General features: G+C 36.9%; 2 protein-coding genes across 2 annotated transcripts; one reads left to right on the top strand and one right to left on the bottom strand.

The window, feature by feature from the left end:
- Nucleotides 1-561: 561 nt before the first annotated feature.
- dnajc1 (DnaJ (Hsp40) homolog, subfamily C, member 1) lies at nucleotides 562-5578 on the bottom strand. Its single transcript, XM_057333220.1, has 12 exons — nucleotides 5045-5578; nucleotides 4301-4402; nucleotides 4172-4218; nucleotides 3717-3882; nucleotides 3115-3212; nucleotides 2916-3006; nucleotides 2741-2831; nucleotides 2453-2616; nucleotides 2257-2376; nucleotides 1642-1690; nucleotides 1120-1544; nucleotides 562-1009 (listed from the first exon to the last, which is right to left on the bottom strand). The coding sequence occupies exons 1-12, from the start codon at nucleotides 5189-5191 to the stop codon at nucleotides 941-943; spliced, it is 1569 nt and encodes a 522-aa protein (XP_057189203.1). The 5' UTR covers nucleotides 5192-5578; the 3' UTR covers nucleotides 562-940.
- Nucleotides 5579-10477: 4899 nt separating this feature from the next.
- On the top strand, nucleotides 10478-17051 carry bmi1b (bmi1 polycomb ring finger oncogene 1b). The gene is made up of 10 exons (XM_057333225.1): nucleotides 10478-10812; nucleotides 13437-13568; nucleotides 13656-13752; nucleotides 13871-13926; nucleotides 14071-14118; nucleotides 14200-14308; nucleotides 14491-14533; nucleotides 14635-14733; nucleotides 15755-15835; nucleotides 15937-17051. Exons 2-10 carry the CDS (start codon nucleotides 13451-13453, stop codon nucleotides 16258-16260), a joined length of 975 nt encoding a protein of 324 aa, XP_057189208.1. The 5' UTR covers nucleotides 10478-10812; nucleotides 13437-13450; the 3' UTR covers nucleotides 16261-17051.
- The last annotated feature ends 1191 nt before the right edge of the window (nucleotides 17052-18242 follow it).

Here is an 18242-nt window from a genome sequence, read left to right as displayed (position 1 = left end):
AAAAAATTAAGTTTTCCAATTTAAATTTACTTTAGATGACTGAATATTTAAATATAAGTTGGACAAACTTAATTTTTTAGGTGTTACCAATTAAAGTATTTTTTTAAGTTTAGTTTTAAGATCCAACTTCTCATTCTTTACAGTGTAACGTGAACCTGCTATTTTATAATAATCGATAGATGGCAGTCTCTGCAAAGCAGTTTAATCCGGTTTGCTCCCAGCCATATGGACTAAATTGAACCTTATTCCTTAATGTAATCTTCAGTGTAATAGATTTTCCCTAACAAAATTATAGTAATAAAATGTCATCTATCAAAAAAATTGACATGTAGTAAACACTTAAAAATGATTCCCATATCTTTTGGCATCAGTAAAACAGTTTTGTCAATGTTCATTTCTTAAATGGCCGTTTAAATTTATTCAAATCTGTCAGTGTCAGATTCAAAGCCTCCAAACAATGTTCCTAATACACAAATGACCAAATAAAACACGTACTCAAGCAGTAGGTTAAAAGTAATAGAAACTAAGTAATAGTGACCACAGAAGACCATGACACCTTGAAAGGTTGCAAGCAATACTTTATGTTGTAACATGACTATGACAGATCGCAGCACAACACTGTGCTTCTGAAAAACAAAGTTTCAACATGTCAAGCGAAGAAAGAAAACATTAAAAAGTGACTCTTCTGCTCCTCTGGTTGCATAGAGAAACAAATACAATAGAGTCTAATACCTGGAAAAGATTCTAAAATAAATAAAACCTTATTTCATTAAATGTGCAGCTTCAAGTGATAATTCTCAAATATGAATCTCTCCAAATAGTAATGCTGACGTTTCAGGCTCGGCTGAACATGGCACATAGTCTGGCAACATAACTCAGGGTTGCATTAAGGCACATCACAAGCAGGTGAGAGGTACTGTGAAATACTGAAGACCACGAGTCAACTCTTAGCCTGTTTCCTTTTCTGAATCAGCTCTGCCAACAGTTTGAAACGGGACATGCACTCCTCCTGAACAAGTAAAAAAATAATGATCATCACAGGAGAACAAAAGGTCAAACCCAAATGGTCTGAAACAAGGGTGTGGGTAAGAATATCTATGCTAAAGAGTATAAGCTCACCTTGGTTTTTCCTGGCACCACTTTAGCAATCTTATCCCAGCGTTCAGTGGTGCCACGTGGGTATTGTTGTAAGGCCAGCTCCAAGAGCTTTTGATGGTTCTGTGTCCATACATCATCAGCAGCACTGGGTTTGTCTTTCGTAGCAGGTGTTTTTTTCTCATCCTCGCTGTCATCATCCACAGCTGTGGGGTCAAAGTCTTTCTGTCTACGCCCTTTTACCCTCTCATCCGTCAATCCAGATACCGCGCTCCCTGACTTCTTTGTCCGCTTTCTCAATGTTTTAATTTCGGAGTCCTCTCCCTCAACAGACTGTCCGAAATCTTCCGGCTCCTCTCGCTGGGTCATCAGACTGTCTGGTACCGTCACTGCTCTGGAACTCTTGCCTACAACAGTGCCACCCTTCAGTTCAGAAAGCTTCACAAGCCCTGAGTATAAAGACAAAATGTAGAGATAGCTTACAAACTATTTACAGAGACAATAGGGGACAATAGATTTGAAATTTATATATTGAAACAAATCTACCTGGTGTACTGCTAACACAGTCTTTGACTTGTTTCACTTTTGCTGTGACCTGTATGCAATTATTTTCATTATTATTTTCAAGTTGACATGAGCAGAATGTAAACAGAATTATTATTATTATTTACAGAATACTGCTTTTCCCAATTATGCTTTTTTTAATCACTTAACAGTATAAATAAATAGTAGTTCACGACAAAGTTTTTATATAATCCCTACTTAAAGGATAGTTCTGTCATCATTTACACGCCCTCTTGTCATTTCATACCAGCATGACTTTCTTTCTTCTGCAGAACATACAAATATATTTTGAACAACGTTGGCAACCGAACAACAGCAGTACCCATTCACTTCTATTGTATGGACACAAAACCATTGCAAGTCAATGGGTACCTTCATTGTCCGATACAAATATTCTTCAAAATATCTTTTGTGTTCTGCAGAAGAAAGTTATACAGGTTTGACAAGAGGGCGAGTAAATAATGACCGAATTTTCATTTTTAGGTCAACTATGCCTTTAAGAATGCACCTGATCAAGTACTCTCATCTACTTCCTAATCATTATTTGAGCACAAAAAAAAATCCTTAAACATTTTTAAGGTCGCCCACGTCACTCACCTCAGTCACTGATCTGTTTAACTCGTGAGCAATCTTCTCCCACCGTCCTGGCGTTCCACCAGGACACTTGGCCATACAGCGGGAAAGCTGGCTGAGATCATCCTCTGTCCACTCATGAGCCTGCAATCATCCCTGGCTATTAGTTAACGAAACACTTTCAGTTATCAACATCCTTTCAACAGAGATGAGTACATACTTTCTTCTGCTTCTGCTGTTTTTCTTCTAACCAGTCATCCATTTGATCTTCAATATCTTCAATAGAAGTTCCCTGATCATACGCTGGCAGAAAGGCTTGATCTGTATAAGGTTCATAGACTGGAAACTCCACTTTAGGTTTCTTTACCTTAGGCCGTTTTTCTTCTGCAGACCGAAATCACCCATCACCACATATTATTAAAGCTCGGTAAGCAAATTTCCATTACACTCGTGTATGACAATATGAACAGAGGTCAAAATGTAAACAGCGATCACATCATGGCCTTACTCTGCTGTATTTCCTGCTCAGCCCGAGCCTCTGCCTCCTCCTTTTCTTTCAATTTCATTTCCTTATACTCTTTGTAATACTGCTTTACATCCTGAAATTACAGTTACAGATGCATGTTTGAATCAAAGTGAAAAGACCACAGAGTACAAGTGTTTTTAATCCGGTAGAACCGTACCTGTATAATATGAGGGAGAGACTTCACAGAATAGTACAACCAGATGCTTAATTTGAGAGGCAAAATGTCATGCCAGTGTGGCCGGTCAGATCTGGAAAAAGCAAATTTAAGATTTAAGGTTACACTTTACATACCACAGTTAATATTTCTTACGAAACAAAAAAGAAAGCTTGTATCTTGTGGTATGAGATTAGATTACCTCTCATTTTTCTCCTGTGCCAAGAATTTAATCTCCTCGGTTATTTTACTGCTTTGTTTTTTCTTCTTCTCTCGTTTCTTTTTACTCAGAAGTTCATCCTGAGAAGAAATTAAGCGTTATCTGGAGCCAAGATATCTAACTCCTAAGGTATAGATGGTTTCATCAGACACTCACACCTGTCCCGAAGTTAACTTCCGGTCTGTGTTTGTTTATCGGTCTGGCTAGTGGCTAATAAAAAACTATTTTAATCAAGTTATATTATTTTTATTAGTATTTTATTATATAATTACCGTGTTAAATAATTTGTTGAATTTTATTGGATGTTATTACATAAACTATTTGTTGAATGGGTCGTGTAACATTGTTTAACCACATTAAGTTTAACCAATTGACAGTTCTCCTTGGAACTCAAAATAATACTGGCTAGACATACTTTTAACTCGCCATCTAATATAATTTACGTGTTGTTTCTTTTGCTTGATTTCAGAAATAATCTACAGGGACTGTGTACCAGAAGTTAGGTTTGGGCCACAAAAGCGTGCATGTGCAGTAACGTTTATGTTGTTGTTTTGAAACAGTCTATAAAACTATTCACTGCTTACCAATTGCTTCTCCAGGTAGATGGACCATATAACCGCATAGTGACCCACTGTCAGAATGAGGAAGAGGAGGAAGCCCAGCTCTCCATTACTCATCTTCCTAACACGTCGATAATAGAAGACAGGCTGTCTCCAATCCGGCAGCCCATTAACAAGGATGTCATCATATCTGTGGATGTAGTACAGTTACCTGTAAGAAAGTACTCCTAGGCGTAATCTACTTTTAAAACCACTTTTCATTCAATATACACTTTTTGTTTAATCAAATGACACTCGGTGTCATTTGATTAAACTCGGTGTCTATAGTGTCTCTTTTCAACATTATTCTGCAAGCATTACTGACAAGCCCAACTGGGTCTCATTGCATTAGACAGGATTTCTGATGGACATCTTACAGTGTCTAAGAGAAACAGAAACCAAAGACAAGTCACAACGAGGACAAACATAAAATGACTCACGTTTGTCTTCTTTCCTCATCCTTTAGAACTTCATAGATGGCAACTAACTAGAAAGAGATGGAAGAAATGACAAGTCTAGAATGCAAATGATCAAAATGATCTATACGTTATATGGCTTAAAACACTCACCTGCCTAAACTGGTTTTCTGCATCTTCATCTTTGTTTTTATCTGGATGTAATGTAAGAGACAGCTTTCTATATGCCTTCCTGATTTCAGAGGAAGATGCATCCTATGAGAAAACAGAAACTGAGATATGTAGGATTTCTCAGAGCCAAGTCTTTGAGGATTCAATGCATTTTCACCAAACGTATACTGGCGTCATTGTAACATTTATGCCACATGTCTGAATCACAGCTGGTGGTTTTGAAAAGATAAGCGGACGTTTTATAAGAATAGCTGTTATGGTGGCAAAAGCACGCGGACTTGTGGATCATTAGTGCATTAAATATATTTTATTCACCGAATTGTGAAATGACATCAGATCAGTAAACGGATCGTTTGAGCTGAAACACTAGACTATGTGCTGAATAATGACACGTCATTTGATGGCGTCTAGGCCCACAGCCCGGGGATTTCTTACACAATGGTCACCGCCATCCAGGTTCTGCAGCAGGCAGAGGCAATTCGCCTCTTCCCTGTGTAGAAAAGCTGTTAGGAGACGTTGAGCAAACGTTAAGCTGCTGTACGAGATGATAAAAACGATAATAAACGCGGTGGATGCAACACTGCGATGTTTTCTACGTTGGTAACGTCTCGTTGTAATACATTTTAGTAACTGCATGTCGCAAGTTAACTACATAGACATGATTTAAACAGCCGAGATAAAGCGTGATACGACACAAACAGCAGATAAATACAGAACCAGTCTTACCTGGCTCACAGACAAGAACTCGTAAAAGGTTTGTGGGATCTCCTCCACTAGGTCGAAAAGCTCCAGGTCAGCGTCCCATGCTAATGTTGGCTGAATAGCAAGCAGCCCGGAAAACAGCGCCAATGTAAAGATCCCCGGTAAAGTCATTGTTCAAAGTTTTTTGATGTGTTCGCGAAGATTTACCACCAACTATCCATTCGGGAAACCTGGGTTTGAAGACGATTTTAGCATAACTTCCCGTCCTTTAGCTTACACAGGCCCATGTCTTCAGCTAAGCGTCGTAAAGGATCAGCTCTACGTCCACACAACACGTTTCACATGCAGCCGCCACATCAGGAGCCAATAAGCATGAAAGCTTCAATGCAGAGCCGTTGCTTCAATGGTTACACGGTTCGTCGTGTCCAATGTTGTACTGGCACTTGGATTCGAGTGGCATTCATTATTTACTATACGTAAAGCACTATAGTTCTAGCTCATCTAAATAAAGATGAAAATGACCATTTCTGACCTGGTAACTTTTCCCACAAACGACGTCATCTTTTTCCTCTCTTCTGCTTATTCTTTGGATTGAAGCGATGTTGCCACCAGAACAAACGTCCAACAGATTGATAGTTTTTTAGGAATGGAGAGAGATGAAGAAAGTATTGTTGTAACGGTTAAAACACAGTAGTGTATAACTGTCCCTTTTATTATTTAGTCAATTTTGGAGGACATTAACATTCTACGTTGTATCATTCCTCCTATCTCTACCCTTAAGAGAGGACAACACAACCAGGTGTCCAGGTGTTTTGTGTCCAGGCCACTTCTTTTTGACAACAGCATGATAAAGTGCAGATAAGAGTATTGTGCCCGGTTTCACAGACAATGTTTAAGACTAGTCCCAGACTAAAATTAAAGTTTGTGTTGTCTTAACTGAAATTAACATGCACTGACATACCTTAAAATATACCATTGCCATTGCTTTGTCTCAAGATGCACACCAGTAATGTTTTTACTGAAGCATTTTATGGGGGAAGTCGGTTAGAGGGTCTAATGGTTAGAAGGTCGGACTCGTGACCAGAAGGTTGCCGGTTCGATTCCCAGGGCCGACGGGTAACGACTGAGGTGCCCTTGAGCAAGGCACCTTACAAGTTCACTACTCTCTGGATGGGTTAAATGCAGAGGTCACATTTCGGGTATAGGTCACCATATCTGACAAATAGGTCACTTTCACTTCACTTTTTAAAAGCGATTTATATCCTAATTGCACGATAAGGCATAGTTCTGGTTTAAAATAAGCCCTGTCTGTGAAACTGGGCCTTGTTTTTTTTTATTAAAGCCATCTTATTGCCAGCAATAATCTACTCAGTAAACGATTTTGGCTTCATATGGGTGACTCATTATTTTTCATAGCTTCTAGAATTACATTTTTCTTCAACGTTCCTGTGACCAAGAAAATATTCGAGTGAGTAGATTGGTAGATCAGACAGTATAAAGTAACTAATTAAGACAATGTATTAAGGTTAATCTTAAAATAAAGATGAGGTAGAAAAAGCTAGGATTACAAAGATACAGTATTTTAAAGTAATAACAATCTGAGCAGTATACAAATTATATTTTTTGCAAAACGTATTCGAAATAATGTAAGAAATATGAATATTTAAATAGACTAAATATTATAGCGTAATAGCAATGCACATCTTATATGGTCTTCATTGTAGTTGTTCTAACATGTAACTATTATTTTTTTCCTTAATAAATAAAAGGTCAGATTTAATTGTTATCCAGTTTTTAATTTTTGTCGTTTTAGTGGCATTGTTTTTTTTTTCAAGAACTGCGCACGTTTATTTTATGTGATACTCTTTAGCAAATATTTTCTAAAGAAATCTTAATCTCATTTCCTTACCTCAGACCTGTGAAACAATTGCTCTAGTTGAAATGCACTCGTTAGGCATCGTGCATCATTTAGTAATAACGTCAATCTAAAACAATATATAGCCCCTTTACTTTTAGTTTAATAGTAAGTAATTGAGGTCATTGTTCTTGATGTAGCGAGCTCCTGTCTTTGAGTCGGCGCCCAATCAAATTTAACGGACTTAACGCACCAATAAGAAAGCGTATAGAACATTTTCCTCCGAATGAACCTTCATACCAGAAAGTTTTACTCTGCCATCCTGTGGGAGTACAAAGAGAGATTTAACTACTTGACAGAGCATTTAAAACAAGTTAAACAACAAATGTTCTGCTGCAAAGTAGGCCTATAGGCCATATAAAAGTTAATTTACATTAATTTAAATACTACAAAAAACATACAATATATAGCCATCGTCTCATAAAAACAGACAGATAAATTGTACAAAAGTCCTACTTGTTTAAAAATTAACTGTTAAAGCCAAAACCAAGGTTTTTACCATGTTTTGTGCTCAAAATATTTTGCAAATGAAAAACTTTTTAATTATCGGGCAAAACTTTCAGTAAGTGTTTATCACAAGCCCTATGGTTTATACTTTTTTTTTTATTTCCACATTTATTTGTCCATGCACATTTATTTCCACATTTATTTATTATTTAAAAGTAAACCTTTCCTCGTGCTTTCGGGTGAGCAAAATAATAATAATTTACTTGCAATAAGAAATTTCCCCTTGAAATATATAATATTTCCAATAAAGTGTGTCAATCCCATGTAACAAATCAATAACGCTGACTTTTCATCGTTTCTTTCTAAACTGTATGGGGTGTCGAAAAGGAAGAAAAATGGTTCTTCCTTTTGACCAAGATACCTAAATTCACATTGAGCTGATGACATACGACATGCGTGATTCTGATTCAAAAATAATCTGTACACAATATCAATATGCTACCTTTGGACTGTAATTTGACTAGAGAATGTTATTCGGATGGGAAATTTACATTTTATTTATACACAAGGTAAAATGTATACAAGAACGGCAAACAAGCGGATTTCACGACTATAACATACGTTTAACGTGTTACAATTAGGCTATATGAAATATTAATATAGTATCATTGCATGCCCGTATCGGACCTTTCATTCCACATATTTTGTTTCATGTAGGGCCTACGTTAAGCTAAAATCAGAATGGGATTTTAATCATTTTCCTTGGTGAAATTTCCATGTTTCATACGATTCAAGACGTTTACACTCAACACTTAAATCCTGTCTTAAATCCTAACCTCCATCTTCTATTTAGTCCACAAATCAATAGTGGTATCAGTAAACAATCAATAGGCCTAATCAATGAGTTAATTAAAACAATAAAACAACGCCAAGAGAGGAAACACTTTTCTTAAAGACACTGTGACTAATCATGATCTATTTCTTGGCCACTTTATAAAATATGTATAAGTGAATAAGTTTTTATGCTTTGTGCTGAAAAAAATCCTGTCTGCTGAAATAAAGAAAATGATGCATTTCATCTTTCAAAATGTTAACAAAATGTTGTTTAAAAATAAATTTCGGGTTAAAGTCTTCAGCATTTTTATAACATTTCAGCGAGCAATGAGGCAAATAAACCGTTGCAATGAACCAATGAAGGGTGCATTTAATTCTTAAAAAATAATGTGTCCTTTACGTAGCCTATGCCACTATTTTGTCGACGATGCCTGTGTAATGTGCAACTAAGCAGTCGTCAAGAACTCTACTCTCTGCAAGGGGAGGGCCGTTTTATCCTCCAAGTTGTTGCTCAAGATTTCTTGCATTAACACCCACTAGGCCACTGAGGTACGGCCATTTTGAGTCACATCTGTGGTCTAAATAAAAAATGACACATATCTTTGAAATAAAATATAACGCCCACAACAGATAAATGTTGTTTGACTAATTCGATTGATACAAATAAATCGATTGTCTGAATTGTGGATTATCGATAGCGTGTGTGGAAACTGTCACAGTAGAAATAAGCAAGAAGAGACAGTAACGTTTTGCAGAACCCGGTACCGGGTTAACGCGAAGTGTCTCGCGTTTCCGCCAGCATGCATGCCGAGCTTCTTTGTTTTCGCTCAAGTGCCTGTATTTGAGCAGCTGACGTCATGGCAGGCACAGGCAGACTGAGCTTGTGGTGTGCAGCTGAACGCATGCAGTGCAGTGCGTTAAGCCAGCCGTCCAGGGCTACAGAGAAAAACTCAGACCTACCGCACACACGCGAGTGCACACACAGCAGCGCACGTTCACGATCTCTCGGACCATACAACCAATGACAGAAAAATATGCATTTGTGTTGTTACATCGTAATTTGTTAAAGGCATATGTAAACGCTATAGAAAACGGTCTGTGGAATATAAAACTACACGCGCATGTTGAACTTTTTATATAAATGTAGGCCTATAAAACAACAACTAAACCCCAAAATATAAATATAAAAAACTATAAATTATAGTTGACTTAAGCATGTCGTTTCTAAGAAACGGCTTTCAAATTTCCTTTTACTGCATGTTCATTGTCAGACTATTTAATGGATTTTATACACCTTTATTAGAGCATCTTTTTAAAATTAACAGGTCGGATATTGCACATAACATGTGGCTACACCACAGCAAAAACATTTGCATCTTTCTCTTGCTTGACCGCGGGATCAAAGTGCTTTTGTTTGCATCAATGCATCCAGAGCACAATTTACCAAGAATTTGAAACTCGAAGCAAATTTCAAGTCTAACCAAGAATTATCAATAAATATGAATCGCTTATTTCGGTCATTTGTTTCAATGACTTTCAGTTTATATCAGCAGCGCTTGCGTAGCCTATCTCACCGGGTGCGGACTACATTATTTGTTTAACCACAACAATTATATTTAATCCCTTTTAATTAAGCATTACGCATTTTAGGCTACTTGGAATGCAGACTCTATTTCTTTTAAAGATGATGGCATAATAAATCAGCCTAGTCGTCTGCGCATTGTTTCGAGAAGGTCACACTAGGCGTTAACAAGTTTCATTATGAGTGCTTTATGTTTCTTGCTAACGGCATTAAAACTTTAAAATGATATTGGCTAGAAAATGCACAAATGGTTTATTCTAATATAATTGTTTATTAGAATAATAATGGTAGCAAAATTTAAATTAAAACGGCTTTAACTGAAATAATGTTGAGTTATTTTCCTTGACTAACTTTACCAAGCTTTTTTTTTCAAAATGCATCTTAACTCGCAGATAAATTATATGAGCTTGTTCTGCCTTAATTTTCACTCTTCGTATAAATTGCCTAAAAATAAAGAGAAACGCAGCTTTTAAAAAGTTCGTCCCTACCGAACTATGTGATTTAGCTAGGTTTTTTCCTCATCAGAAGTGATTATGTGGGTGGTGAGGTTTGACAAAGACATCCGTCAGAGGGGTACCCTATTGATGATATACCCCACTACTAAATCTAATTCCCAGGCTACCCGTAAGGAATGAGATCACGTGACGGAGTGGGGCGGTCGAACTAAGCCATTTTGGGGAGTGTGTCAGTTTGCACTGAACCATCACACACTGTGTTGTGCTGATCGCTACGCTGAAAACCTACGCCCCTGGAATTAACCATATACGGCTGAAATCTGTGGACTTATCTGTGAATAAAATCGGAAAGTGTCTGCGAACAGTGAGCTACCGTAACCTTTGTGCAATTGCGCAAAAAGGCCACAATGAACACGGCGGTGGTACGTTAGAGCCATTGACAGCGTCTGCAGCTCATTCCAAGATGGCCGCTTCGGTAGCATTCATTTTTTGCTGATCGACTCTCAAGTTTCATTGTCTACTAGAACAAAGCTTAGAAACCATCGGGGAAATATACTGGGTATGTACGTTTGCATGTTTAAACAAGCGGGACCAAGACCCTTTCTGTCATTGCTTTCTTTTGCTCTCTCAAGACAAGGCACGGTGTTACCTTCTGAATGTGTGACTGTTTCTCATGCGTATGAATTTCATTTAAATTTTGTTAGATGTTATGTAAAGGCACTCTGTGACATCTGTTAACACAATATGTATGTAAGCGAGTATGTCATTTTTGTAAAACAGAGATATATCTTTCTGTGCTTTTTATATATATAACATTAAAAGGACGGCGCGCACTCGAGAGCAAGCGAGTCGGGTCAGGTGCAAACGGGTGATCATTTTCATCCATTTCTTCACGCTCGAAAAGCAGACACTACCTTCTTTGTTTTATAGAATCATGGAGTCCCAAGAGTGTAGATTTAGACAAAATTAACAGTGGAGCGTTTTGATGTTATAAATTAATTTTATTAACTTAAATCCATACGCGTAGCCTATTGGCTGGGTTCCTCCTAAAGCGCAATACGCTTTAATTTCGAGTGTGGTAACTTTTGAGTAAATGTTTTAGCATGTTTACTATTGATTATTTGTCTCGAAATGCAATTTGAATTGTTTGTTTTGTTTTAGCCATTTTTAAAATAACAATCGCGTGTGCCTGGAGTCTATCTAACCTGTGACAAGGACACGTCAGGTTGGACAGTCAGTAGGTTACGAGTGCTAATTCCAAGACCTGATTTTTGAAAGACTATTTCGTTCTTTTTATTTTTTTTTAATATCTTTAGTAATCGATAAGCGACTAAACATGCCAAGCGACCCACCACTGATGGGTGAAAAGTTAATAAAAAATAATGCTGATAACTTCATCCAAGAAATGAAACAATGTAAATAGTCTAACCGTTGTTTATAATTCAGACTGGATTGTTAGTCCTCTTTTGCCAAATGATCTCTCTGGCAAAATTGTAATGATTAAGCTGTCATTGGAAAATATGTGGTGCTGTTTTTTTCCACTGCCTGACTTTGCCTGCTTGCCATGTCTTGCATACCTACATTTAAATTTCTTCCACACACTTCACATACATTTTACCGCACTTCATGTATTTCATGGACTGTCTGTTTCGATCAGTTGTAAAAAATACAATATTAACATTCATGACAATAAATAAGGCTTATCATAATATTGCAAAAGTCAAGATATGTCTCTGTCACCTGCCACTAAACACACAGATTCACTGTAACTGCAACATATTTTCAGATCTCCATCTGTTCAGCGGTTAAACTGTTAATTATGACACTAATCTGAATCATCTAAATAGGATTACCCATGAATATACCTATAAAACTGATTTATGTGGTTTTCATTAGTTGGCTCAAGCGACTGAAATGGTTTAACATTAGGCCTGCGCAAACCTCAGCACATCTCACATTAGCCTATATCTGAAGGGATGGCCAATTTGTTTATTCTCCGATCTACTGATTCCCATATGTAAATCGTGTTGCAGCCTGCATAAATCCCCAAGAACCGATGTACAAAATTGTTGATGTAGCCTACTTTTCATAGATGTTGAATTCGTTTTATCACCGACTAAAATACGGCTACACGCCGCCTTTATAAAAGACATTCAGTTTCTTTTGCTGCGCATTATTTTACCTACGATATTGAGTTTTTACTTCACAGTTTCAGTGTTCTCTTGTTATACAAAGTATGCAATTTCAGCCACTGGGCAACTGTTTATTGGTTGGCACGTGCCATGAAATATTCGGCCAACATGAACTTTCTAATAAAACTAACAAGTGTAGGCTATTTGACGGTCGTTTAGTGCGTTGGATCTCGATCACTTTGCACAAGCGATGGTTTATAACATTATTCGCACTTGAATGATAATTATCATGATAATTTCAGCATTTTGGACTGCTCACTATAGAATACGCATATAGCGGTCCAGAGATCACAGCAATGAGCTCTCGAGCTTACGTTCACTGGGTTCCCCGTTTAAGACATCATCACGGCGGAAAAGTATGCAGTTTATTCTCGATCACGTTTTAAAGCGGTGTCTGGTGAAATTATAGTCGTAAAACGTGTTTAAAATGTAACGGAGATGACCCCTTTTGAAACAATAGCGTGCGTTGTACATGTGAGCGAACTCGTCTGGACGCGGGACTGTCGAGGAAAATGGCAGCCACGTTCAAGCTGCATTCTGTTATTGTGATGAACACATGAGCAGAGAAGAAGAGAAGGCGTCTTGACTTTACTGATTTCTGATATAGAATATTTAGTTGCTGTCCCGACAATCCGTGAATCTGTCGAAGTAGGCGGCTGCGGTTAGACTGGCAACGAGCCAATTACACCCCGTCGTCATAGCAACAATAAGTGTGGGCATTTTGGCTTTTACGCTTACCTGTACGCAGCCCGGTATACTGTAGGCTATGAATGAAAACCATATCAATGTGTCTACACTTATGAAATGTTTTTCCCAAAGAAATTATGAGTTACGAATGTAGATTTGTAAATATATTGTCGGGAAATATATGTTAAAACAGTCCGGGTGTATTTTATCTGTCATTATCTAAGTATTAATAACCCGGCAATCATTTTTCTATGGCCTATTTTAATTATGTCTGTGGACATTCATGTGCTTGTTTGGTTATCAGGTCGCCGTGCTGGCATGACAATGCACCGAACAACAAGAATCAAGATAATGGAGCTAAATCCTCATTTGATGTGCGTTTTATGTGGAGGATACTTCATTGACGCGACCACCATTGTTGAATGTTTGCACTCATGTAAGTTCAAAAATACTTCATCCCGTATACCCACAATCCCTTCATTTATCTTGTATAATTAATTCGTTGTGTTTGCTGTTTTCACAGTCTGCAAAATGTGCATTGTGAGGTATCTGGAGACCAGCAAATACTGCCCTATTTGTGATGTTCAAGTACATAAAACAAAACCTCTCCTAAATATCAGGTAGACGTATATAATTGTTTTATTCCACTTAAATTCAAGGAAGTGTAGTTTTTTTGTAGACCTCTGTTATAATGAAAACTGGAATATGTGCTGTAACCCCTCAATTCTATGTTTTTAGGTCTGATAAGACCCTTCAGGACATTGTATACAAGCTGGTACCTGGTTTGTTTAAAAGTTAGTGTTTACACATCTTTTAAAAGTATTTATGTTAATTATATTCACATAACTTGTCTGAAAATATAATGATGTCAGAATTTCAACTCATCATAATTATTGGCCTACTAATAGTTGGTTTATCTTTGTGTTTTTGTTACTTAGATGAAATGAAACGAAGGCGAGATTTTTATGCTGAGCATCCATCAGTTGGTTAGTTGTAATAGCAAAATAGTTATTATTATATTTTTAATTCACACTGATAACTCACGGCGTGAAATTTTTGGTCTTTAGCTACAAATGGTTCTAATGAGGACAGAGGAGAGGTGGCTGATGAAGACAAGAGAATCATTGCTGATGATGAGATCATCAGCTTGTCCATTGAGTTTTTTGATCAGAACAGGTTGGTTCTGTTTAATATAAACTCATTGTGGTGCGTAAATTAAATAAATAAATAAATTTGATTTGTATAATTTCTTCAGTAACCTTTGTTGTTTATGGAATGATAGCAAAGTAGAAAATCAGAAATTTAAGACTTATAATATAATAATTCATATATATATTCACTTCTCTTAAAATGCTCAGACTTAATAAAAAAGATGGGGTAGAAAATGAGACTACAAGAGAGGTAATTAATAATTTCCTTTAATTTTACATATCTAATATATAGTATAATATGGTTATAGTGAAGAACTTACTAAAATGTTTGTGATCATCTAATTTCCACAGGCTAATGTAAAACGGTATCTGCAATGCCCAGCTGCTATGACAGTTATGCATCTCAGAAAATTTCTCAGAAGTAAAATGGATATACCATGCACCTTTCAGGTAATCTTTAACTTCTTTCTAACTCACATGTACATTTTAAGCACAAATGTCTGTTTTTAAACACATTGGGCCTCATTCATGAAACAGGAGCATAATGATTTTTGTGTAAATCTTTGGTAAAGTCGTTTTGACGTAAATGTTTGGATTCATGAAAATGTTCCTATTTTCAAAATGTTAGCTGGTACGAAAGAAACGTACATCTGCTCCACGTGTAAATGGTGCGTAAAATATTCAAACGTTATGTATTCTTTTAGACAAACTGATAACACTGCATTTTGATGCACTGTGTATCATAATGATATTTCACGAGTTCTTTTGCCCTGTGTTTTTTCTTTTTTACTCTTTAACTTTGGGTAAAACGCAAAGCTCGTCACTGTCCTTTTTTGCACAGCTGTCCAACCACAGTGGAGGAGAAGCGGGACACACACTACATTGACCAACCATCATACACAACAATGGAGAAGTTAATATTAATGGTTACTGCATTTTTATAACGGTCTATTCAGTAATATTCTTTAAAATAAAACACTAGTAACATGTAACTGTCAACGCGTCTCCGGAAAAACGCGCCGTGCTTCCAAAGCGCTCTCAGGCGCCATCAGCTGGTCTTTTTGAGAAGAGCACCAGGTATTATTTCAGCTTGCTAAAATAACTTGCTACGCTTTTGTGGACACAGTTTAATTTATAAATTATTGGTAAGCATATAGCCTATTATGCATTTATGAAGTCCAGAGGATTCCAGCATCGGTAAAAGATTAGCTAATTATGAAAGAGCGTGCAGGCGCGCCCTGTTTACGAGTGATTGGAATTCATTAACATACACACATTTCACTATAAAATCTGACGTTTACGAGGTATTTGTGAATCCGGAAGAAGGTTTTCGGGAAGGTCCGTTTTACGCGCAAATTACTCAAAATTTACACAACCTATATTTGCGAATGTTTTAAGAACGAGGCCCATTGCATTCTCTGTGGTTCAAGAATTGGTCAATATGCTTGTTTAGCAAGATTTTTTCTTTCAGATTGAGGTTATGTATGAAGATGAGCCTTTAAAAGATTACTATACGCTTATGGATATTGCTTATATCTACACATGGAGAAGGGTATGACTAATGCATTTTTTATACATACAAAAAATTTATTCTTTTTGATTTCCTAGAGTTTAGTTTGAGTGGGGGTAATAACAGAAGTTTATTTGTCACAGAATGGACCCCTGCCACTTAAGTACAGAGTTCGGCCTGGTTGCAAAAAGATGAAGTTAAGCAGCCCAAGGGATGACGTGACTGGTGGAAGAAGGCCTGACACAGAAAGTGACTCCAGCAGTGACAAACCAAACAGCCCGGCCGCTGCCGCCCCCTCTACATCCTCTTCTCTGCCCAGCCCAAGCACTCCTGTCCAGTCTTCACAACCCAGCTTCCCCCATATCTCCACACTTAACGGAGTTTCTGCCAAAGTGGGCCCAAACGGCCAAGCTCCTTTCAGCAAAGCCTGCAAAGCTTCTCTTAATGGCTCCAATTGCCTTGGGTGACTTGCTATGAATGCCAAAGCCATGAACCCCACGCAAACACAGCTGTGATGTAGATGCTTTCTTTATAAACCACCTCGCCCGTTTTTTACGTCATTTTTAAATGTGTTTTGTCACGACGCGTGAAAACTTTGTAACACAACATTGTGTTATATTTTGTATTAATTACTATGGCTTAACTAATATTGTGATGAGAACTGAGGGAAAGCTCAAGAGAATGTATCTAGTTTTTTTTTAATAAAACGTCTTGTTCCTTTAGATTAGAGCATAAGTGTATAAATCGTTTTCTTGTCCACAAGTCTCTAATAAAACGTGAGGGGCACGTACGATGGTTTGATTATCGAGGAATTGTTTGTCATATCTTAAAGGGCATTATTCAGTCGTAAAGGACATTTCAGCTTTATTCACATGAAATTTGTAAAATCAAACCAATTTTTGATGACCGATCTTCACCTGTGTTCACGAAGTAAATGGGAAAGTTAGCATGTTCCGAGTGTTACATTTACAAAGGGGGAAGAAATGCTGTGTCAGTATTGTTTGGATATTACTTGTTTGTGCTCGCCACATACGTTTGTTGGAAAATATAGTCTCAATATTTTTTCCTCAACATTTATCTTATTACACGAAGATATAGGTTGATAGAGGACTCCGTACACATATAGCCTTAAATTCGGATTTTCTTTTTGCTCTACCTACATTTCAGTGTTAAAACGGTTGTTTGTTCGATCCAATGTATCATTTACTGTTGTATGTATGAAATATGAAACATTTTGTCTAAATAAACATTTTACTTTTTTTATTACTAAATACACTGGAGTTTTTACCAAAAGCAACATTATCTTGCACTTAATGATAATGGCCGCATGCGGCCTTTCAGTCAGTCGGTTCACAAATCAGAACAGTTACTTTTATTTATAACTGAACAAAAAGAGGCTGACAATTTTATAAATGCACGAAATATTCATCTATGCATTATTTGTGTGCTATTAATGTGATTGTTATGTGTAGGGTCGTTTGATCCTCATGGGAAAAGAATATTCACTTAGGAGAAGAGCAGCTGTGCTTTGACGCCCTTTGTCAAACTGAGCATTAGACATAGTGTTTAAACAACAAACATTGCAGTCGGCTTCTTAAGTATAGCTGCAAATTGCTAAAATAGGTTATATTCTTATCGAACAGACTTGCAGAAAAAAACTCACAAAAGTAAAAGCTAGTAAGCTACATTTAGGTTTGTTAGCTTGTACGGACGGATATTGCAAAAATGTATAAAGTTATCTTTTGTCTTTCGTTACTGACCTCACGCAAGGACTGCTGCTTACGGCCCTCGTGTCCCACACTGGAATTGACAAAATTACTAGACACTTAGTCAAAAGATTAATTTCGTTCTCGTAGTGTCAAAAACAAAAAAACATTTCACAACTGTAGCAACAAATTATCACTCATTTACGCAGACACTTTTATCCAAAGCGACTTATACATTGCATTGTATTATACATTTGTTTCTGCCTATGTGCAATCCCCTGGGATCGAACCCATGACCTTGGCGTTGTTAGCGCCATGCTCTAACCACTGAGCCACAGGAAAATAAGTTACCCTTTAAAAATATCATAATTGCATAAATTAATGATTTAATCCCATCCCCCGCGTCTATTAGTTTGAATATTATCTTAGGTGACTAAATACACAATATTTAGCTGCTGTTTAACAGGTAGTTTACTGAAATTGATTTTAAATTAACTGCTGTTATGAACGCTATATTTTTTTTTTACAAAATAATAACGATGATTAAGTTAACTAAACGGTTTTGTTAAAATGCCTTAAAGTTATGGGCTATATTAACAACACTGACCGAAACGCAAACTTTCGTTGTATATTTCATTGTGTAAAAAAAGAGTTTTTCTTCAATAAGATGAATGCGTTCTTTTTTGCCATAGTTACGCACGTGAACTTTACGGAGTGGCCTATTTTTTTGTTTACCAACAGAT

Source organism: Triplophysa rosa, linkage group LG5 (assembly GCF_024868665.1).
Source record: "Triplophysa rosa linkage group LG5, Trosa_1v2, whole genome shotgun sequence".
Lineage (NCBI taxonomy): Eukaryota > Metazoa > Chordata > Actinopteri > Cypriniformes > Nemacheilidae > Triplophysa > Triplophysa rosa.
Note: the sequence above shows the minus strand (reverse complement) of the source record. Positions and strands in the feature narration are given on the sequence as shown.